We start from the raw sequence: 22,695 nt of genomic DNA on the forward strand, positions 1-22,695 counted from the left end.
AGATGTGTTTCCTCAGGGTCCTTCGGAACATGTTCTATTTGAATACAATGCCCTGGCTGCTATGCAGCCCTTCTATTTTCTTTGCCTTTTTTGATCTTTAGTTAATGAAGTCACCTTTCCCCTTAAACATTTGCAGGTCACTGAATTCTGGAACACGTAGCACAGCCCCTGTGCATTGACCTGTGAGCACTACCTGTAACTCTCACAGTCATCTGGGGGGGGGGGGGGGATTTACCACCACAACTGAGAGAACACAAATTCATGAGCGAGGTATCCATCATTTATCTGTAGTTTCACTTGGTTACTTTATACGTCTATACAGTAAATGGGTCACATCTTAGCATAGTGGAAAATCCACTCTTTTAAGATACATACGGATTTAGAGTTCAAAAGCAAAAGCACATTTTTTTGGTGTGTTACCAAAGTAATAGGGAAAAGTTTTCCAGTTTCCAGTCCCATGGGGCATAATCCAGCTTTCGAGAACCCCGTCCACGCTCCATTCAGTCCCAGATAGAAGTGCCTGAGTCTCAAGCAATAACAGTAACTGTGTGTAGCACAGCCCCACCCTCCTATAAACATGAAAGAAGAACTCTTCTGGTGAAAGCAATTATCTCAATGATTGCCCTTCAGGAAGGACACGTGAATGAGATAGGGACATCTGCTCTAGGACAGGCTCCCACCCATCTTATATCTAGTGTATGTAATTTAGGGAAAAATTCACACAATTTTCAACGATAGTATGACTACAATGATGACCCAAATTGTAAACTTTTAGAAATCTGAATTTTAATTGTATCTTTAGGTCTAGATAATATTAGGCTCTAGGATGAAAAGGGAAAGGGCCTATAGAATGTGATCACTGCTATTGGTAATGATACTACTGAGGATAACAGCCCCTTCCTGTAGAGACCCATGAAATCCCTGCCTAGGAAGAATGAGAGTGGGGAAGATCCAATCCTATAAGCCTACTTCTTTATACACAGTATTTGTATAACATTGTCTCAAGCCCCAGAGACTTGGTTCCAGTCAGTGCCTGCCAATAAATGACTATTTTAAAACAAGTTAAGTGATTTTTATGAAATTAGTTAACTGGGACACCTTTGAAGTTGGTTATTTTACTTTGGATTTACATGAGAAAGTTCTCAAACCATGCAGAATCTAAGCCAGAATAACTAGACTTTTGGAGATCCAGGCATTTATTAGAAGAAACATAACACCCAAATACTTTTCTTGTTTATTTCTTTTGACAAACATGAAGTTTAATTTCAGTACCTGAATATTCAGTGGGTAATATTAATTTGTGCTTAGTTATCCAATATTTGCTGAATTCTATTAGCTCTGCTGTGTTTCAAACAAAGAGATGGAGTGGGAGTCAGTCATGCTTGCGATGAAATGTTTGTTCAGGTCCTTAGGTGGACATGTTCTGCTGATTGATTTAGGTTGTGACAGCCTAGTTCACATTTTGTTAGTAAAAAGCCCAGGGAGAAATATGAAAATTCACACAGTGATTTAAATGCCAAATGTTTCTTTCTAATCCTCTGTGTGCCAACTTGCAATGATAAAAAAGGTCAAATCAATTTTGTATTTTAAATATCATCTTGAAATGTAGGAAATAGGTACAAAACTCTATGCTAAATTTTGGAGGGGGGAATCTGATGGATAGAGTGTCTGTCATTAAGGAATTTACAAGTTTAAGGGGATGAGATGAAAAGTAGGTGATCTTGCAGTGTTCTTCAGCTCACAGCTGGTAAACTGATGGGGCACTGTTATTCTGTTGCATCGTTACTCGCCCTTTCTTCTTTGTGGGGAGGGTGGTTGACCTCTCATGCCCACTCTAGGTCTGAAGAATCAGTTGGGCTCCTTTTAAAGAGAAGGTTGGTGACTAGTTAGAACTGGTTATTTAAAAAATGCACGCATGGAGCCCCATTCTTGCAAAAATACTACGATCAAACCCAGTTTACACAGTGGTCACTCAAATACTTAAAAATATATATATATTTTCTAATATAGTTAGTTGCCCATCGTGTACGCAGACTTTTCTCCCCCACCGCCAATTCCCAGTGCTCAGGGCAAACAACTTGCAAGCGAGCTGTGCTATTGCTCCTGCGAAAAAACCGATTTTCCTTGTATATTTGAGTAGAGATCAGTTTATTTACACAAAGTTGCAAAGAAAAGAATGTGCAGAACTATGTCCTGGAAAAAATATTTGCAAAGGAAACAGAGAGAAGTCGCATTTTTAAGGAAAATCTGAAAGTTGTCTGAGTTTGACCTAAGTTTTAAAGCGAGTTGGGGGAATCAGGAAAGTTTCAGGGTGCCAGCTGTGAAACTAGGCTCGGGAAAGAAGGCAGGAAGGAAGCCTGAAGACTGTCGGATCCGTTTCCCCCAAATCTCTAATTATTTCGTGCACAGATTTCTTATATTTTTCTTCTTTTTTAAGGGACAAGAAACACAGCCTCCCGGCGGCGCGGAGGAGCCTCTGGGCAGCGCGGCGCACGGAGCCGGCAGCCAATCACCACCCAGCGCCTCGCTATATAAACCCCGCCGCCCGCGCAGGGCCTCGCCGCTCTGACAGTTCAAGTCTTTTTTTTTTTTTTTTGTCTTTTCTGGCAAAACTGAAAAATGTCGGAGACCGCTCCAGTGGCTCCTGCTACTCCCGCCCCTACGGAGAAAACACCTGTTAAGAAGAAGGCGAAGAAAGCCGGCGCGTCGGCCGCCAAGCGCAAGGCGTCCGGGCCGCCGGTGTCCGAGCTCATCACCAAGGCCGTGGCCGCGTCCAAGGAGCGCAGCGGCGTGTCGCTGGCCGCGCTCAAGAAGGCGCTGGCGGCCGCGGGCTACGACGTGGAGAAGAACAACAGCCGCATCAAGCTGGGCCTCAGGAGCCTGGTGAGCAAGGGCACCCTGGTGCAGACCAAGGGCACCGGCGCCTCGGGCTCCTTCAAGCTCAACAAGAAGGCGGCCTCCGGCGACGCCAAGCCCAAGGCCAAGAAGGCGGGCGCGGCCAAGCCCAGGAAGCCCGCGGGCGCCGCCAAGAAGGCCAAGAAGGCTGCGGGGGCCGCCACCCCCAAGAAGAGCGCCAAGAAGACCCCGAAGAAGAAGCCGGCGGCGGCTGCAGGAGCCAAGAAAGCGGCCAAGAGTCCGAAAAAGCCGAAAGCAGCCAAGCCCAAGAAGGCGGCTAAGAGTCCAGCTAAGGCCAAAGCCCCTAAGCCCAAGGCGGCGAAGCCTAAAGCTGCCAAACCGAAAGTTACGAAGGCGAAGAAGGCTGCGCCTAGGAAGAAGTAAGGTTACAGCGGGAGGTCCTGCTTTGAAAATCTCAAAGGCTCTTTTCAGAGCCACCCACTAATTTCAGGAAAAAGAGCGTAACCGCATAGAAAAAGTGTTTTCCATAGAGTTACCGATTCACTTAAGCGGGGGGTCGGGTGAGGGAAGGGGGAGGGGAGGAAGATGACCATGGGCGGTTGGGTTTCCAGAAATCCTACATGATCGTGGTCATAGTCCTCTTAAAATCTGGTGTTTCTGGACAGCCTTTGGCTTCTGGCGCAGGGATAGTGGTCTAACCTTCACCTTCCCTAGGCCATGGGGTTGGTCTTGGGTAGGACACCGCCCTGGGCTGCGGTCAAACGGCCCCAGCAGCGTGTGGAGCGCGGGTCACTGCGGCCGGCCAGCTGCAGGTGGCGCCTTGGCGCACGTCCTGCCGCCTTACTTCCGGCGCCCCGACACGTTAAAGAGAAAAAGTGTAACTTGTAAGAAGCCAACCTGAGGAGAGGGTTGTTCCAGCCTCGATGTTTCCTAAACTTTCCTTTTCTGTTGGTTTGCAGAGGGTATTGGGAGCTAATCAACGTACTGGTGGACTCACGGGCATGGGCTGGAGAGCACCAGTTCGAGGCTGAGATATACTGTCTTGTGTATATTCAGAGGCCGCTGCAAAGCTTAGATTCTTTTCCTTGAGGTCAGTAAAGTTCTCTTGGCCGGGAGTATGCAAGCTCTTGTTATTCTGCAGATAATTGAGCTGCCACCCCGAGGCTAAGGGACCGTGAAAGTGTAAACCACCCCACTCTGGTGGTTTGTATTGGGCCCACTTAGCCTGATTCCTTCCCCACTGAGTGTTGCAAGGATCTAGGGAGCCATAGTTGCCTGCTGAGCAGACAATGAATTCGGAGGGGGAAAAAACAAAAACGTTTTGGAAGGCAGCGTGGCTGGCAGGGAGCTCCTGGAATTGGGGTGACTAGGGCACAAGAGGGGCTCTCAGAAGAAGTGTTCACTTGCATGTCTCACCATTCCCACTTCATCTCTGGGACTGAGGTTTTTATTTTATTTCAGGGAAGCCCACTTAAGTTTACTGGCAAATCTGACAAAATCTGAGTTCTACAGACCATTTGGGGCTGTAAACGTGGATGGGGAGAAACTATTTTCAAAAACTAAATGTAATTTAGCATTTCTTTCAACTATGCATGTAAGCAATTAATCACAATGGATTTTGCAGTACCTGTGACTTATTCAACAAGGGCAATCATAGGTTTTTCTTGGTATCACTGTGGTTACTGAGAATATTGAAACTGATATTCTATCCCTTGCTGCTTCTTGTTATTTGATGTTACTAATGACACACAGTGTTTTATAAACTCAAATACATTCAATTTTAATCTTGCTGATTTTCTTATTCTGTATGCATTAAGTATCTTAAACATCCATTTGAAAAGGTGGATGTAGGCCTCAGACTATCCATAGAGTGAGTCCACAGTAAAAACAGGTCACAAGCTCCTGAGCCCACTGCCAGGGGGCACAAGTATCTTGTGACTGGAATGTCTCTTCACCTTATTCTTTGTTTACAGCACCCCCTATTGGATAATAATTTCTTACATTTTACTATTTAAACTTATTTTTAAAAGGGAGGGCATGTAAGCCTGTAGCCTGTATCTTTCTACCTTTTCTAACCAGGAGTTCAATTTTTCCCAGTCACAGCTGCATCTCACAATTTCTGCCTCCTTCCACGGGAGAGTGGCTTGCTTAAGAAAGAAGACCTGGGTAATTGGGGGAATGTAAAGTAGTTACTCAAAATAATCTTTTTTAAAATTAGAGATTGCATGGAGTAGAATAGGTGGGAAAACAGCTGTGAGGTGTTTAATAACCAGAATGAGAGAGTTAGGCTTTTGATGAAGAGGGATGAGTAATAAAAGTTATAGGGGAATTTGACATTCAATGATTGTTCAAAATGAGTATACACTATCTCTAGTCCCTTACAGTTTCCAAAGCACTTCTAGGACTGCCTCACTATAAAGCACTTGCATTAGGTATAGTTGAAATGCTTGTTTTACAGTTAAGAAAGCTAGTTTAGAAAGATGAACTGAACAGAATCACCTTACTGGTGCTTTGACCAGAAAATTTCAGGCTGGTTGATTGAAATTATGCTTCTGGGTGGGATTGAAAGTGCAATTAGATCAGATACTAAATGCAGGTTTGGTATCTTGGGCTTTTAGCACCAGTGATGCCATTTTGGGCCTTTGGTTTTTGTCCCTTAACATTGTACGTTTATGATGCACCAAGCACACTGTTCTAAACACCATGGATTATTAACTCAGCCAAGAACCCATCAGAAAATTTGAGATTACAGATCTCAACCTTTGAAACGAAGTTTACTTTTTGGTAGGAACAGCAATATCTACAAAATTATATACCAACATAAATGAAACCTCAGCCAAATGGATGTCACCACTAGAATACCCAGAACAAAGCCCACCCCTCTCCCTGCAGTTTATATGAAAAAACATTTGTTCAGCAAGTCATAGAAACCTAAGCAATACAAGGTAGCAGCTGCTAAAGAACTGGTACAGCTTTGCTAGTTTCAAATTAAGTCCATTGAACCCAATGTTCCCTAATGGTGACATCCTATATATTAAAACCAGGCGATTGACTTTGGCAAAATACTGTTAACTAGGCTACAGTGCAGGCCTTAATCAGTCCTCACCAGCTTTACATGCTCTAATCTGGGCATGTGTGGTTAGCCCTATGCAACCTTATCCCATGTACAGAGCTATGTAACCATGCTGTCTCACTGAGGATTTCCAGCAAAAAGGGTTATTCAGCTTTAGCAGGGTGCAGATATTCTGCACAATGAGCTTGCAGTAATTAGGGGCAACAAGCTCCGAACTCCTGGTAGGACTTTAGCTACCACTCCACGCCTCATTTGGTGCTGTAGTGCTGTGCGCAGCTGCATCACTATCAGAGCCGCGCACTCCACTAGGGCTGCTGCTCCAGACCAAGGCCTGGCTGGAGAACGCAGTACGTGGTGCGCTCGGGTGAAGCGAGGTGGGTGGGCGGCCCCAGGGCCACTCCCATGCAGCTGCCCTACCTACTACCCTCCCCCTCACCGCCTTGTTTTGGGGACAGGTTCATCTCCTTTGCTCACAGGTCTTCAACTAAAACTGTAAGTGGCTCTGAAAAGAGCCTTTGGGTTCACTGTTAACGTTCGCTAGTAACGACAATTTACGCCCTCTCCCCGCGAATGCGGCGAGCGAGCTGGATGTCCTTGGGCATGATGGTGACGCGCTTGGCGTGGATGGCGCACAGGTTGGTGTCCTCGAAGAGCCCCACCAGGTAGGCCTCGCACGCCTCCTGCAGCGCCATGACGGCCGAGCTCTGGAAGCGCAGGTCGGTCTTGAAGTCCTGCGCGATCTCGCGCACCAGGCGCTGGAAGGGCAGCTTGCGGATCAGCAGCTCCGTGGACTTCTGGTAGCGGCGGATCTCGCGCAGCGCCACCGTGCCGGGCCGGTAGCGGTGCGGCTTCTTCACGCCGCCCGTGGCCGGCGCGCTCTTGCGGGCCGCCTTGGTGGCCAGCTGCTTGCGCGGCGCCTTCCCGCCCGTGGACTTGCGCGCCGTCTGCTTGGTCCGAGCCATGGCTTAGCTACAAAGTAAGTGGACTGGAGTGAAGGTCTGGACGCTCTATTTATACAGGAACAGAATTGCTCTGATTGGATTGTTGGCAGTTCCCGTCGGGCGCCTCGATCTAAATTCCGGAAGTGCTCGGAGCGTATTAGGGTGGCTGCCTCCGTTTGGTGCAAGCCTCTGATTGGTTACTTTGAAGTTGCCGACGTCATCGCAGCCCCTTAAATAAAACCGTTCCCTTAGTTATAGGTTTTATGTATCATTTTTCTGCATCCACAAAAGCGTGACCCACAGACACGTTTAATATTCCTAAGCTTTTCTCCTGCTTGGGAAAAAAATGTGTTTGAAAGAGACAGTGCTTTAAATTCGTGGGGTCTTTTTTGAAAACAAAAAACCAAACACTACCCCCCCCCCAAAAAAAAAAACAACGCCCGCCATTTTGTGCACAGTTAACCCGTTTTCATCCAGCTCTTTTTACCCGCCCTTTCTCCCTATTTAAAAATCCATCGCCGGAGCCTCTCACGAGAGGTTTCACTGTATTTTCAGGAAATTCCTAGTTCATGCTCAAAAACCGCTGAGACGCGAATTTTGCGTCATTCAGGGTGCACGCAGATTTCCGATTTCCTGGAATCCCTGGCGCTTTCAATGCGGGTTTGACTCAAAATGGAAATTGAACTCTGCCTTTTGATCGGGATGCATTTAAAATGTCAGCTGGGCTGTAAAAAGGAATCGTTAAAAAAGCGTTTGCAATGCGCAACCTTCGAACAGATGGCAGCGACCCAGTCCTCGGTGACATTTCCTTCAAGTGCTTCTGGCGACAGACCTGGGGTGTCCTGCACAGCTGGTGACGAAGCCTAGGGACCTGTGCTCAGGGCTGGACTCGGCTAGATGACAGGATTTTCTTCCTTGGCTTTCCACTTATTTTCAAAAAATTAAAACATGTTTTATCAGGACATTTTCTAAACACTGATTTTGTTTATCGGATTCCCTGGAAGTATTTGTTTTCATCCAATAGAAAAGGAGTTTGGGAATACCTAATATATATACTGTCAATATATTGGCCAGATTTGGTCCAATCAGAGTTTAGATTTGTGAGTCTTTGCATATAGGTGCTATAAATACCCGGGATTTTCCCTTTGTTCTGTGTCTGTTAGTCTCCCCCTTTTTTTGCCCTTGTAATTCCTACCATGCCTGAGCCGGCCAAGTCCGCGCCCGCCCCGAAGAAGGGCTCCAAGAAGGCGGTGACCAAGGCGCAGAAGAAGGACGGCAAGAAGCGCAAGCGCGGCCGCAAGGAGAGCTACTCCATCTACGTGTACAAGGTGCTGAAGCAGGTGCACCCCGACACCGGCATCTCGTCCAAGGCCATGGGCATCATGAACTCCTTCGTCAACGACATCTTCGAGCGCATCGCGGGCGAGGCGTCGCGCCTGGCGCATTACAACAAGCGCTCGACCATCACGTCGCGGGAGATCCAGACGGCCGTGCGCCTGCTGCTGCCCGGCGAGCTGGCCAAGCACGCCGTGTCCGAGGGCACCAAGGCCGTCACCAAGTACACCAGCTCCAAGTGATGTGCTTCCGCCACTATGAAACCCAAAGGCTCTTTTCAGAGCCACTCACTTTTGCATCTTGAGAGCTGTAATATCAAGATTTTAAGAAACATGGTTGTTTTTTTTTATATAGACAACCCTCTTTAAAATGTAAGTATAATATGATGACTTCATTGTGAGCTTTTATTAGTGCAGCAAAGAATTTGAAATAATTGTGTGCAGTAGGAGCTATTGTGCTATAGCCTGAAAATGTTGTAGTATTCTGGTTTTTATGTTTTAACCAAAACCTTTATTCTCAAAATTATCCAAAATAATTTTGTACTTGGGTTCTTTGCTAGGACACAATGTCATATAACCACATTTTACTATGATGTGGTTATATGACATTGTGTCCTCTTGTGTTCCTCACACGGCTCAATACCCCACCCGTGGGCATTCAGTAACTATTGGTTGAACTGGCTGGATTATGAATGAAAATGTTCAGAGAAGCCAAAATATCAGTACTTTAGTACCTCAGGTGAAATAAATAGAATTTCATTACCATTTCAGGGACTTTGGCTTGCTAAGAGTAACTACCTTTAATTGCATGCTTTTAACAACATGAAGTTATTTGCTTTAAACTTAAATAGTCACAGTTCAAGACCAGTATTTTTTTCTATTCTTAAAACAGATAGGCATTTTGTATTTTAAAGCCATGAATTATCTCTATGATTACTTCAAATGTGCCCCCCAATAGCAGAGTGAACTGGGTAGTATATATACGCAGGCACATAAAGACTTCTAGGCAGGTGGCAGGAGGTGAGGTAGGTAGGTTAGGCCTTTCCTGCTAGTCTTGGACATGTGGGGTTGGCCTAGTCAGTTATTGTAGCCACAGAAGGTTTTTAAGCAAGGATGTCCCTGGCCCAGTTACGGGTTCCAGTACATCAGACCTCAACTCACCTGTGAGTTCACTTGAAGTTGGCTAATCAAGAAACAGCTTATTCTCATCTACAGAGATATTCACAGATGCCTCTGCCATTGGATTTTTTCTCATATTCTTTCAAGGAAGGGCTGATTTTGGCCTCAATATGTTAGCTTTAGCTGGTGTCTCCTAGTTTTTGAGCTCTAGTTCTCACCTGATAACTGTCTTCCAAGGTTTCTTGGGGAATGAAGACAGTTCCTAGCCCAGCTTAATCAAAACTGACAAGGAGAATTCAGAGCTGCAACCTGGATGGGTAGAGGAGCAAATGTGGTCCTGGTTGGAATGGTGGTTGTCTTATGTCATCCTCAGCTACTGTCCCTTCAGGAGATATTTAGTGACCCTAAGTGAGTTGTCAGATACGGTTGTCGGCATTGGGGTACATCAGCGAGCAAATTAGATTGTAGAGAGGTGTGTGGATGTAGATTTCCTAAGTGAATGGGCAGGGTGGCTGTTCCAACAATAGGTACACTAGTTTCTGTTAGGGTCAGCCTGGCTTCTTTAGTTGGTAGCCTTGTTGCTCATTTTAGTTACACCCGCCACCACCCTGGGTGAAAACCCAGAGCCTTCCTCGGTCTTGATTGCCTCTCCTGAATCATCTCAGATCTTCTGGAGGAAAACTGCCATGCAGATTCAGGCCTCGGCACCTGAAAGAATCCTAGGAGGGAAATCAGTCCTGGCAGCACTCCCGTGGGGCAGAGGGGCGGGTGTGTGTCTGCGGACTTGGTAGAAAATTCATGCATGCATCCATACCACAGCTTTCAAGTAACTACAAGCTGACCTAATGCTGGCAGCTAGGTCATGGCGTTCCCCTGTTCAACATAAACTATTTCACAGAACACAGAAGTGATGAGACTAGATGAAGTCTCCTGGAATAGAAAGGGGACCCAAGAACTGAGCCAAGGTAATCCTGAGTGCAGACGGGGGTAGTTTTCTTTCTTCAGCAGGGCTCTGTAGTATCCCATTTGATATCAATTCTGTACCCACCCACCCCCATTCCCGTTTTGAAATACCCCTCGTGTGATGGTGTTAGGAGGTGGGGCCCTTGGGAGGTGATTAGACCTTGCGGCTGGAGGAGCCCTTTGTAAAAGATTAGTGGGATTAGTGCCATTAATGCCCTTTTAAAAAGACCCCAGAAAGCTCTTTGGCCCCTTGTTTTTGTCTTATGAGGGCGCAGCGAGAAGTCAGCAGTCCATGAACCAGGAACTGGGCCCTCAGATACTGAATGCGTCGTCGCCTTGAGTGTGGAAGTCTCAGTGTCCAAAACTGTGAAAAATAAATGTTTGTTGTTTAAGCCAACCAGTCTATGGTGTTTGGATTGTCCAAAATAAAAACAGGAAAAAAATAAACCTCACGCTTTGCAGCAGGCTGATTTAAGCGCAGAAAGGCGGAAGGAGGCGGAGGGGCCGAGAGCCAGGGACCGCAGGAGGGAGCTCCTCGTCCAGAAAGCGAGGTGAGGCCTCGGGGCCCGGGGAGAGTTAGACGCCGAGTTAGAACCCTGACTCCTGGGTCAGAGCTAATGGACAAACTGCTTAGCCTCGGGCTTAGGGAGGGTCGGGCCTGGAAACGGAAAAGAACAAAGCCCAGCGCCACTGAAATGCAGCGCCCGGGGCTTGGGGAGGGCGAGGACCGCGCGAGGACTGCGAGGAGCCCGGCGCACTCGGAGCCCAAAGTGTGCGGGTCCGTCCTGATGTCGCCCCGGGCAAATGTTTAGGATTAAACACCCAGCCTCCCGCTGGCAATTTTTATTTTATTCAATTTGGCTTCCCCCGTTTGCTGTCTTTCTCTTCCCATCCCGTTCGCTTTCTTAATCTTGCCTGCGCCCCGGCACCTCCCCCACCCCCGGGCCACCTCTCCCTCCTGATGCGCCCGGGGCGTAGCTGCTCCTTTGTCCCCGCGCTCAGACTGGCTGAGGCCCGTCCTGGAGGAGCCACCACCCACCACCAGGTGCCTGAAGCTACTGCTAAAGGTGAAGGCCCAGCTGACACCAAACACAAGAAACCGTGTCCGCAGAACCGCCAGAGCTCTTCCCGAGGACGTGGGCGGCCCTGAGAAGGGCCTTTGGGGGGCACAGACGCGGCTGGTGGACGCGGGCTCAGCCGCCGAAGCCGTAGAGGGTGCGGCCCTGGCGCTTGAGCGCGTAGACCACGTCCATGGCCGTGACCGTCTTGCGCTTGGCGTGCTCCGTGTAGGTGACGGCGTCGCGGATCACGTTCTCCAGGAACACCTTGAGCACCCCGCGGGTCTCCTCGTAGATGAGCCCGGAGATGCGCTTGACGCCGCCGCGCCGCGCCAGGCGCCGGATGGCGGGCTTGGTGATGCCCTGGATGTTGTCGCGCAGCACCTTGCGGTGGCGCTTGGCGCCGCCCTTCCCGAGGCCCTTCCCGCCTTTGCCGCGACCAGACATGATTACTACCGAGAAACAACAAATTACCAGTTCACCTGGGTTGAAAAAAAGCCGAAATTCTTATTTCTAATCCTGCCTGTACCTTTCTTACGCTACAAAGAGAGCATGGGCTGGGCCGGGGGGTTCGTCGCCGCCCACGCGCGTCTGCAAGGCTGTGGGGCGGAGCCCGAGGAGACAAAGGCAGCTTTGTGAGCCCCTGCTCGGTTCCCGGATTCGTTTCAAAAGCCCTGTTGAAGAACATTTTAAAAATTCTGAAAAAAATAAAAAGTAAAAGTAAAATAAAAAATTCTGCTGTGTATCAACATACTGAAATAATTGTACCTATATCAAACTAACATGTTTTTCTATTTTTAATTATTAGGATCCTTACCGTGGGGAAGGTATTAACGAAATTTTTAACCGAAATTATACATTGTCTCCTATTTTAAGCGCAGATCTCAAATGTGAATCAGTCCCAGGCTTTTCTCTTGCCTGAGTGGCATCTTTGAACACTTTAAATGAAGGAAAAGTAGCTAGTGACTTTGGTAAATGGCTTTAGAGAGCGAGGAAGAGCTGAAACCCCTGGGCAACAGGAGGGCCAGTCTTTGGGTGCTTGTCCTTGGGAAGCTTGACCCCACTGCTTGGGCCTCAGCACTTCCTATGCCCCCACCTTCTAGGTCCAAGACCTGTTTTGTGACATGTCTTCTCTTATTTTCACTTTAATTTCACCTGTGAAATGGAAATATTCATCTCAACATCTCAAAGGTGTTTTGACAATCAAAAGGTAAAATTTAGGTCAAATATTCAACACAGCCAATGAGAAGAAAAGAGGTTCTATGAAAAGTAACCTCCTAAGGTAATCTGATCATACATTTTTAACTGGGCAGGTCTTGGTGGGAAGACACGCCTCAGGCATATAACTTCTAAAGGTTATCTTTGCCCTAAGCAAGCCTTATGCCTAGGCTAACACACTTTGAAAGGCCACAACTACCCCCCTCTTTTTTCCCCAGGCCTCTTGAGGTTTAACCATCCTCCAGGCAGCATATAATCTTAACTTTTGAAAACATCCGATCCAGGCCTTGTTTTCTCCCATCTTTATGTAATCTTCCTCAGGTTTCCTTAATTCCAGATGCAGAAACAACAATAAAAAACACTGCAAAACTGTTAGTCTTGAGAGCATTTGAGAACTTGCTTCCCGGCACATGTCCTCTATAAATTTTTCTACAGGTTTGGACATTTCTTAGGTGGAAAACAGTAATTACCTGAGAAAATTAATCTTCATGTCCCATGGATTGATTTTCTCCCCAGTATCCTTAAATCTCTCAATCTGGTATTTTGCAACCTGGACCTGTGTTCATTTGCTTTCATATAGTTACCCTATAAAGTTTTATAGTTATTTTTCATCCAGGCTCTATGTACTTATTTTTCTCTACTAAGGTTTCACAGTGTGAGAAAAATTGTCTGAAACTTGAAGGTAAAGAAAAAGCATAGGCCATGATGTCCTATATTATAAAAGGTGAAGGCCAGACAAGGTTCCTATGAACTTTGCCTCACTGATTACTATTGATTAAAGTTACCAAACTTAGTGAAGTTACTTGTTAACTTGCAGGGCTTTATATGGTGGAGATGCTAATAATTTTTGCCCAGTGGAACAGCTATAACTCCAAAGATTTATATTCTTTTGGACGTTAACTTTCTTTTAGCCTAATTCAACAATACTATCCTAACATTTTTTTGTTAAATTTTAATAAATACCCTAATTTGTTAAATGTTCTTTGAACCTATCATAGAGTTTTCCCATTGCTTCACTAACTGATAAGTTAGATAAATTCTTTGCCATGGGGTCATTTCGTATTTGTTGAATCATGATTTTTCCTTTTGAAAATAGTAAAATCCATCTTGGTTTATGTTTTGTTTTGTTTTGTTTCTTCATCTTGGTTCTTGACTGGGGACCCTGTACACATAACACAGATTAGCAAGAAAAAAACAAACAGAAGTTTATTAATATCTATATTTATATATACATGGGAGAGACCCAGGAACAATTAATTCATAGAAGTGGTTTAAAGCTCCAGTTTATATAGCATCTTCAACAAAGTACAGTAGAGTTGTAGAGAAACAACAGGAGAAAGGATACAGTTTTAGGCTTCCTAAGGGTGGCAAACTGGGCAGGTAAAATATATGGGAAGAAACTAAGAGTCAGCTTCATTTGCAGATTTGTGTGCCTGTGGGCTGTTAAAAGTCACTGATAAGAGTCAGTGGCCTCCGGAGTTTATATCCTGACTTTAGGCAGAAAAAGGGGAGGGAAAAGAGCTTTTCCTACAATTGCTGCTTCCTAACTGCCTATAGCTGAAAATAATTTTTGTCAAAGAGGCATATTTTGGGGTGACTATTCTGGTTTCTATCACTTTCATGTATATATAATCTTGATAATCTCCTATACTCTTTTGAACTGTTTACCTCCATGATAGTTCCCTTAACAATAAATTATATTTTAGAAACACCTGCTATATTTTTGAGGCTTGGTATATATTATTGTGAATTTTACATTTTGATAGCTGTCAAAAGCTAAATGCACAAAAACTACTAAAGCCTAGACAGTAAATTAGAGACAGTAAATTAAGATATTCATTTCATTTGATCTCCCTACACTTGGATACCAATGATTATAAGTACAATTCTTTCATACTAAATAAGAGTATAAGGTTGCATATTACTTAAATGGGTTTGAAATGAGCCTAGTTAAGTTCAGGGGTAACAATAGCCTTGGTCTGAGCCAAGAGGTAACAGAGGAAAGGAAATTGGCTAAGAGGACTGCTGTGGTTTCTGGCCTTAGAGGAACAGGTCAATCTGGTTCCCAGGTCCTGCACTGTAATCTAATTGGTTTAACCAACGGACTTAAAAATTTTCATTAGGAATGCTGCCATCAGTAAAATTTAAAAAGCCCGCCCTGACATGTGATTGGTCAGCTATCCTTCCTTTGTTCTACCATTTCTTTTTTTCAGTTTAGACTGACAGCAAGTTTACTGGAATATAGTGTATATATTATTATGTACATATGTTTACATAGTGCACATATTCACAGAACAATTTAAACATGTTGAGACATGGTCTCAATTCCTACCATTATGTCACTTAAGAGTCCTAACTTATGTCCTGGCACAGGATTGAATGGCCTTCAGTACAAGAGGCTGTCAGAAACCTAGTTTCATGAATTTTCCTTTAATACATTTGGTTATAAAGTGTGAGGAACGGTTTAAAGTAAACTGACTTCTTTGTGGCAGGTATATAAAACCTTACCAACCGGCTGTTAAGAGGCATGTAGATTTAAATACGTCTTCTAGCCTTAGGCATTTCACCTTTTCAGAAACAGTGGGCGGCTCCCTACTTCCTTAATGGGGACTGTTAAGAGTTCTAAGAGCTTCACTTTAGACCCAGAGGGCCTGCTGCGCTGACCACCGTTAATTGCTTGGTACAAAGTGCCTCTATCCTTTACTTGGCTGAAGCCAACTTCGTTCATATTGTAGTTATCAAACGGATGGGAATAACTGTAAAGGTAATTTTTAAATAGTTGCTAAAATAAGGAAAATGCAAGCCCTTTCAAGGAAAACGTGGGTGGCTCTGAAAAGAGCCTTTGGTTTAGAGTTATCCGAGTTGTGCCAAACGAATGCAGGCTTTTACTTGCCCTTGGCCTTGTGGTGGCTCTCGGTCTTCTTGGGCAGCAGCACGGCCTGGATGTTGGGCAGGACGCCGCCCTGCGCGATGGTGACCTTGCCCAGCAGCTTGTTGAGCTCCTCGTCGTTGCGGATGGCCAGCTGCAGGTGGCGCGGGATGATGCGCGTCTTCTTGTTGTCGCGGGCCGCGTTGCCCGCCAGCTCCAGGATCTCGGCCGTCAGGTACTCCAGCACGGCCGCCAGGTACACGGGCGCGCCCGCCCCGACCCGCTCCGAGTAGTTGCCCTTGCGCAGCAGGCGGTGCACGCGGCCCACGGGGAACTGCAGCCCGGCCCGCGAGGAGCGCGTCTTGGCCTTGGCGCGCGCCTTGCCGCCCTGCTTTCCGCGTCCAGACATGCTGAGTAGTAGAAACGGGAGATCAGCCACAGGAAAAGAAATGAAAGAAATGTCCTGAAGGGAGCAACATGACGCTAGTTATAGTCCTGGGTGGAATTGTTAAGCGCGAGATGGGATTGGTCAAAAATTATTTCTGACACCGCCAACCAATAGGAAAGGAGATGTGATGCAAGTAAATTTACATAGACTCGTCACTGACACATTATCAAATCAGATCTGGATATTCTTGAGTCCCTTATTTGCATAGAGCATCTATAAAAGATGACGCTGTAGACCCGCGGCGACATTTTACAACTTCCCTTTCTTCTTTGTTGGTTTCATCTTTCCTTTGAAATGCCCGAGCCGGCCAAGTCCGCGCCCGCCCCGAAGAAGGGCTCCAAGAAGGCGGTGACCAAGGCGCAGAAGAAGGACGGCAAGAAGCGCAAGCGCAGCCGCAAGGAGAGCTACTCGGTCTACGTGTACAAGGTGCTGAAGCAGGTGCACCCCGACACCGGCATCTCGTCCAAGGCCATGGGCATCATGAACTCCTTCGTCAACGACATCTTCGAGCGCATCGCGGGCGAGGCGTCGCGCCTGGCGCATTACAACAAGCGCTCGACCATCACGTCGCGGGAGATCCAGACGGCCGTGCGCCTGCTGCTGCCCGGCGAGCTGGCCAAGCACGCCGTGTCCGAGGGCACCAAGGCCGTCACCAAGTACACCAGCTCCAAGTAGTGTGCTTCAGCGAGTGTCAAACCCAAAGGCTCTTTTCAGAGCCACCCACTTTATCAGCTTAAGAGTTGTAATGACCTTACCAGGTACTGTGACTGTCAAATACAAAGCCAAGCTGTGTTCGTTTTGGTTATCTTTATTAAAATATTTTGCTGCCGTGTGGTGCTTGCACCTTGGAACATACAGACGTTTGGTTGAAAATAAGATGGGTATTTAACTGGGTTGGTGGTAGAATTGCTTTTTCTTGCTTCCACTGCTCACTTTGGCCATAAAGCTGGCTGAAGTACAGAGGTGCTGTATAAACTGATGTTCTGTGTCTTACACATTGTCCCATGAAAAGCAGATTACTTAAGTTTGCTAATACTTCTTGGTAAGAAAAAGGGCTTTATAATTCCAGTTCTAGTGGATGTATTTCCTTAAAGCAGCATAATTTCTAAACACAACAGGAGCTGGACAGTGAATTTGCATGAAAGTTGAAAGGAGAGTTGATGGGTTCCAGGTTAGGAGTACAGGGATTCCCTGAAATTGTTTACAATATCTACATGTTACCCACCCCACTCACCCTTAGCAGGAAGGACTGTATATACCTGTTCTTCAAATTCTAACTGCTGTAATTTAGTGTCGTAGGCAGAATAATGCCACCCCAATTAATCTAACTCCTAATTTCTGGACTCCATGTTACATTCGATTATGACAAATGGCACTTAAATTGCAGCTGAAACAGGTTGCTAATCACTTGAATTTAAAATGAGATTATCCAAGTGAACCCAATATAACCACAGAGGTTCTTAACAATGAGAGGGAGTCAGAACACAGAACCAGACAGATGGCAGCACGAAGAGGACTTGGCCAGGGATCTCTGGCTTTGAAAATAGAGGAAAGGAGTCGACCTAAGGAAAGAGGAAGGCCTCCAAGAGCTGGAAAAGACAAGCAAACAGTTTCTCTTTTAGAACCCCAGAGACAGAACCCTCTGATACCTTGATTTTAGCTGGGCTACAGAAATATAACATTTTAAATGTGTATTTTGCCAAGTTTTTGATAATTCAGAGTAGCAGTTGAAAATTCATACATGTACATATGTTTAATAATTATTGCCTAATGTTTTCAGTGATGTTTTAAAGATTAACTACATAGTTAAATTTAAATGTGTAAATATAAATATCAATATAGATGCATGTAAATTCTAAACATTTCAGGCTTACATAATTTTGAAATTGCTCTAATTTTAACAGCAGCAATTTACGTTTTCTTTTTTGTTAATGTCTGCAATGTCTGATTATAACAGCAGAATGTCTAATGTCATGGAGAAGCACTTCCTCCACTCACTGCAGAATTATTACTACTTCTGATTATAATACTACTTCAAAAAGCTGGGCTTCATTATAGGTAAAGTATAAGAAGAGTGATAAAATGTCCATAAAGAACTTCATGAATTAAACATCCCCCTAAATTATTTAAATTTATTATAATCCTTACATGTGTTGATTTTAGTAATATTTAGAAATATTTTCATTTTATAAGTAAAAAACAGAGGGTGTGGGAACCAAAGTTCATTTACCTGGCAGAACTCAAATTCCAACAAATGTCTTCTGATGTTATGGTCTCCCAAAGATCTCCACATAGGATTCAAAAAACACTTTTATCGAAATTTATAGATTAGCACTTTAGAAAGCAACTTTACATGGATGTTTGCCTCACCCCAGCATTAGGCTACATCTGATCTTTTTATATTTCAATTCATCTTTTTCCTGTGCCCTGAGTCAGCCAAAAAGGAAGCTTGGCTAGGCTAGGAGGAGCCTGTAGCCTGTACTTCATTCACTCTGTGTCCAGGAATAAGTGCTTTACCTACCTGGGAGAGCTGATGGTGATAAACGCTCCTGAGTCTGTGCATTCCTTGAGTGGAAAAGAAATGTCTTATATGATTTTCAAAGTGCCTGGTGCTGACAGGAGCACCATGGACAAATTCTTTAAGATGTAAAGTAGAAATAACCTTTTAAATCAAGGGAGGCTTGGCACCTTGGTGTCAATGTCCAGTGAGTAGAACAGAAAACTATTGGTTATTTTTACAAAGATAACTTAATACCACACAGGTGTGGGAATGCTGAAAAGTAAAAGCAGAACTTGTGTTCCAGAGACTGAAGGAGGCAGGAGAAAAAGCAGGGTTCAGAGCATACACACACAAACACACATATGTTAGTTATTAAAATCTAGAAACCTGGAGGGGTGTGCTGGTGGAGACAAGGCTCAGATCTCAGAAGGGGGGGCTTATAACGCTGATGCTGGAAGTGTAGAATCCAGACTTGGGGGGAAAGGCCAAAGCTGGGAACTGGAACCAATTGTTGCAGTGGGAGGTAAGATCAGAGCTGATGCAGAAGGAAACTAGAGGTCTCTCTGTAAACTCCCATTCCAGCCCCCCTAGCTTTGCCTAGAGTTGACTGTAAATGAAGTGTGTGCACAATTCCAGCCTCTTTATTAGAGAAGATGCAAAGGTCCAGGGAGTACTTGAGGCAGAGAAACAGGGCCTAGTACTGAGTACCTGGGCCTCCCTACAGATGCCTTTCTGGAAAGGACAATGGCTCAGCAAATTCAGGTGTTACATTGTGCTTAGAGGAAGAGAAATGCATTCAACTCTTTTGATGAGAATGCAAGTGGGTCTGAAAACCTTTGGGGTTATGTGTCAAGGTTTAGATAAAACGCTTACCTAGGACTCTAAAGGCCCCAGGCAAAGGGCTGGGGATAGGGAAAGTAATTAGATCCACACAAAGAAATGCGGGGCAGAAAGCCACAGGGACACCTAGAGGATGTTCCCCTTTTAGAGAGGGATTTTCAAAACTTGCTGTGACCCCTTAGGTGCTACGAGATGAACCTTAACATAGAAAAGGAACCGGTCTATTTAGAAGCTTCATAAAGCATCGCCTCCAGCCAGCACAGGCCCTGCAGAAACATTAAAAAGAAAAAAGGAAAAAAAACCTAGCAGCTCAAAGGGATGGGTGAGTGACCTCTGGGTTTCAGTTCATGGTCACTTAGTCCTGGGACCCCTGTCCGGGGCACGATTGTCAAGAGCACAAGCAGTGCTCCTACCACTCCAGAACTCGGTGAGGCCGTCCTGAGTGTTAGCATTAATGCTCATTGACCCCCAGAATGTCAGTGCACAGCTCTTTAGGTGAAAACATGAGTGGCTCTGAAAAGAGCCTTTGGGGTTAGGAGTCGGGCGCTTACTTGCACGTCTACTTGGAGCTGGTGTACTTGGTGACAGCCTTGGTGCCCTCAGACACGGCGTGCTTGGCCAGCTCGCCGGGCAGCAGCAGGCGCACGGCCGTCTGGATCTCCCGCGACGTGATGGTCGAGCGCTTGTTGTAATGCGCCAGGCGCGAGGCCTCGCCCGCGATGCGCTCGAAGATGTCGTTGACGAAGGAGTTCATGATGCCCATGGCCTTGGACGAGATGCCGGTGTCGGGGTGCACCTGCTTCAGCACCTTGTACACATAGACCGAGTAGCTCTCCTTGCGGCTGCGCTTGCGCTTCTTGCCATCCTTCTTCTGCGCCTTGGTCACCGCCTTCTTGGAGCCCTTCTTCGGGGCGGGCGCGGACTTGGCCGGCTCAGGCATGGTAGAAATGCCAAGTCGGAAGAAATGGAGAAATAGTAAGAGAAGCTGTAGACCTGCCCTATTTATATAGAACTTCGCATGTAAATAAAGTGATATCCTAATGTCCGGTGTCTGATTGGTGGCTATTCAGAGAAACATCATAAAAATTAGCTTTGGCCAATCAGAACGCAAGATGAAGCTGCAATTTTAACCAATTACACAACTGCTTTTTCGCGCCGGAAACTGTTTATAAATTGTGCCACCGCGGCGCCCTACCTCCTCACAGGTTTGTAAGCTCATCATGTCTGGACGCGGAAAGCAGGGCGGCAAGGCGCGCGCCAAGGCCAAGACGCGCTCCTCGCGGGCCGGGCTGCAGTTCCCCGTGGGCCGCGTGCACCGCCTGCTGCGCAAGGGCAACTACGCGGAGCGGGTCGGGGCGGGCGCGCCCGTGTACCTGGCGGCCGTGCTGGAGTACCTGACGGCCGAGATCCTGGAGCTGGCGGGCAACGCGGCCCGCGACAACAAGAAGACGCGCATCATCCCGCGCCACCTGCAGCTGGCCATCCGCAACGACGAGGAGCTCAACAAGCTGCTGGGCAAGGTCACCATCGCGCAGGGCGGCGTCCTGCCCAACATCCAGGCCGTGCTGCTGCCCAAGAAGACCGAGAGCCACCACAAGGCCAAGGGCAAGTAAAAGCCTGCATTCGTTTGGCACAACTCGGATAACTCTACACCAAAGGCTCTTTTCAGAGCCACCCACGTTTCCACTGAAAGGGCTTGCATTGTCTTTTAGCAGCTACTTGAAAACAGTTGCCAGTTGGTCATTTGATGTCAGTATTTGAACACCCCATAACCATCCATGGGGAAGATACAATAAAAGCAAAAGTTGTAACCAGTCAAGTAAATACTGCAGGTATTTTATGTCAGGTAATTAAGGCGATCACTGCAGCAGTACCTCAGGGTTAACCAGGAGCAAAACACAGGGTAAACTTCGAGGCTTCGTCGAAGGTGGGTATTTAGATAGGAATCTAGTTAATGACCCGCAACAATAAAACAATCTTCAGTCTTGTTAAGTCGTTTTGCATCCTAATAGGACAAATCACCTGCAACACCTCCAGTTTCCGATTCGTCTGGGCCTTAAGGGATGATACCTAGGGAAACAATACTTCATGCCCTGTAGTCTTGTCCACTTTTTAACTTTTATTGTTGCCACTATTGCAGATGTCCTTTCACCGCCTCCACCCAGCCCAGGCGCCCCTCATACCCTTAGGCAGAACTTATTAACTCAGGGTTAAGCTTTACTTTAAAAAGGCGCGAATTTGCATCTTTTATAGATTTGAGTATTTTTTAAACTTTACACTAAACTCAGTTCAATGTGTTAAACGTAGTGGAATGCTGTATGTGAGAATGTTAGGGAGAAGTACATATGGTAATGTAGTTACAACTGAAATTAATTCAAATTAACTTGGTGCATTTAGAAAAAACACGAAAAGAGAAAACTAAAAAATCTCCAAGTTCACGGGATTGAAAAATCTCGACGTTTACTTATGAAAAAATCAATAAATTGATGTGAAAATACCCTTCCTAAACTTGGTTGAAGCTAAAAAAATATCACTCGGCCAACCACAACTAGCGCGCGCTTTTTCAAACAGGAAAAAAAGCCCATTTCAGGTGCCAAAATGTAAAATTCTTCTTAAGCAAACAACATGTTATTGTAGTAACTTATACTGTGAGGGGAAAAGCCAAAACATTGAAGAAACGCCTTAAAGACGACTGAGGCGAAAAACGGTAGAAAAATCTTGTTGAAAGTGTGGCTGGGAATGAAGAAGTTAATTTTCTCGTTTGAGGCTCCGGAAGTTCCAGCTAAAAGGAAGTGGCGCTGCTTGCAGTAATTTCAGTGCAAGCTTTGATGGACAGAGGTGTGGTCCAATGAGAGTGGGACAGGCATTATATATACTGGCTGAGCTTATTGGGCCTCATCCTTGTACCAAATTGCTGCTCCCTGGTCTTTGGCGATGGCTCGGACGAAGCAGACGGCGCGCAAGTCCACGGGCGGGAAGGCGCCGCGCAAGCAGCTGGCCACCAAGGCGGCCCGCAAGAGCGCGCCGGCCACGGGCGGCGTGAAGAAGCCGCACCGCTACCGGCCCGGCACGGTGGCGCTGCGCGAGATCCGCCGCTACCAGAAGTCCACGGAGCTGCTGATCCGCAAGCTGCCCTTCCAGCGCCTGGTGCGCGAGATCGCGCAGGACTTCAAGACCGACCTGCGCTTCCAGAGCTCGGCCGTCATGGCGCTGCAGGAGGCGTGCGAGGCCTACCTGGTGGGGCTCTTCGAGGACACCAACCTGTGCGCCATCCACGCCAAGCGCGTCACCATCATGCCCAAGGACATCCAGCTGGCGCGCCGCATCCGCGGGGAGAGGGCGTAAACGCTTCACTCCTTTCTGTCAAACTAAAACCCAAAGGCTCTTTTCAGAGCCACCCCAAATTTCAATTTGGGCTGTTTGCAAAAGGGTTGGGCTTAATTATTCGCAGGGATTTGGAGTTTAGGCTGCAAACA

The 22,695-nt window shown here is 46.3% G+C and overlaps 9 protein-coding genes and 1 pseudogene across 10 annotated transcripts in view; 6 read left to right on the top strand and 4 right to left on the bottom strand.

Annotated features, from left to right (window-relative positions):
* Positions 1-20,159, bottom strand: part of LOC308548679 (histone H2B type 1-C/E/F/G/I) — a gene marked incomplete at its 5' end in the record, with an annotated part of 30,707 nt that extends 10,548 nt beyond the window's left edge. Inside the window, one exon of the mRNA XM_081120562.1 lies at positions 19,771-20,159. Coding sequence (XP_080976688.1) covers positions 19,779-20,159 — 381 coding nt within the window. The 3' untranslated portion in view covers positions 19,771-19,778. The remainder of the gene's footprint in view (positions 1-19,770) is intronic.
* LOC308548950 (histone H2B type 1-C/E/F/G/I) overlaps positions 1-22,695 on the top strand; it is a 329,370-nt gene that overhangs the window by 271,422 nt on the left and 35,253 nt on the right. The gene's annotated exons all lie outside the window — the stretch shown is intronic.
* On the top strand, positions 2,566-6,372 carry LOC308549240 (histone H1.3-like). Its single transcript, XM_081121693.1, has one exon. The coding sequence runs from the start codon at positions 2,620-2,622 to the stop codon at positions 3,277-3,279; it is 660 nt and encodes a 219-aa protein (XP_080977819.1). The 5' UTR covers positions 2,566-2,619; the 3' UTR covers positions 3,280-6,372.
* LOC308549242 (histone H3.1) lies at positions 6,423-6,891 on the bottom strand (the record flags this gene model as incomplete). The annotated part of the gene is made up of 1 exon (XM_081121695.1): positions 6,423-6,891. The coding sequence occupies one exon, from the start codon at positions 6,889-6,891 to the stop codon at positions 6,481-6,483; it is 411 nt and encodes a 136-aa protein (XP_080977821.1). The 3' UTR covers positions 6,423-6,480.
* On the top strand, positions 8,044-10,965 carry LOC308549404 (histone H2B type 2-E pseudogene; annotated as a pseudogene). Its single transcript has one exon. The product of its transcript is annotated as a histone H2B type 2-E pseudogene (transcript).
* LOC308549405 (histone H4) lies at positions 11,322-11,882 on the bottom strand. Its single transcript, XM_081121935.1, has one exon. The coding sequence runs from the start codon at positions 11,789-11,791 to the stop codon at positions 11,480-11,482; it is 312 nt and encodes a 103-aa protein (XP_080978061.1). The 5' UTR covers positions 11,792-11,882; the 3' UTR covers positions 11,322-11,479.
* LOC308549028 (histone H2A type 1-D) lies at positions 15,383-15,860 on the bottom strand. The gene has a single exon (XM_081121260.1). It carries the CDS (start codon positions 15,838-15,840, stop codon positions 15,448-15,450), a length of 393 nt encoding a protein of 130 aa, XP_080977386.1. The 5' UTR covers positions 15,841-15,860; the 3' UTR covers positions 15,383-15,447.
* On the top strand, positions 16,129-16,721 carry LOC308549041 (histone H2B type 1-C/E/F/G/I). The gene has a single exon (XM_081121272.1). The coding sequence runs from the start codon at positions 16,174-16,176 to the stop codon at positions 16,552-16,554; it is 381 nt and encodes a 126-aa protein (XP_080977398.1). The 5' UTR covers positions 16,129-16,173; the 3' UTR covers positions 16,555-16,721.
* On the top strand, positions 20,437-20,903 carry LOC308548945 (histone H2A type 1). The gene has a single exon (XM_081121124.1). The coding sequence runs from the start codon at positions 20,440-20,442 to the stop codon at positions 20,830-20,832; it is 393 nt and encodes a 130-aa protein (XP_080977250.1). The 5' UTR covers positions 20,437-20,439; the 3' UTR covers positions 20,833-20,903.
* LOC308548943 (histone H3.1) lies at positions 22,133-22,586 on the top strand. The gene has a single exon (XM_081121122.1). It carries the CDS (start codon positions 22,154-22,156, stop codon positions 22,562-22,564), a length of 411 nt encoding a protein of 136 aa, XP_080977248.1. The 5' UTR covers positions 22,133-22,153; the 3' UTR covers positions 22,565-22,586.

The sequence above is a fragment of the Miniopterus schreibersii genome (genome assembly GCF_964146895.1).
Source record: "Miniopterus schreibersii genome assembly, chromosome: 19".
NCBI classification, from domain to species: domain Eukaryota; kingdom Metazoa; phylum Chordata; class Mammalia; order Chiroptera; family Miniopteridae; genus Miniopterus; species Miniopterus schreibersii.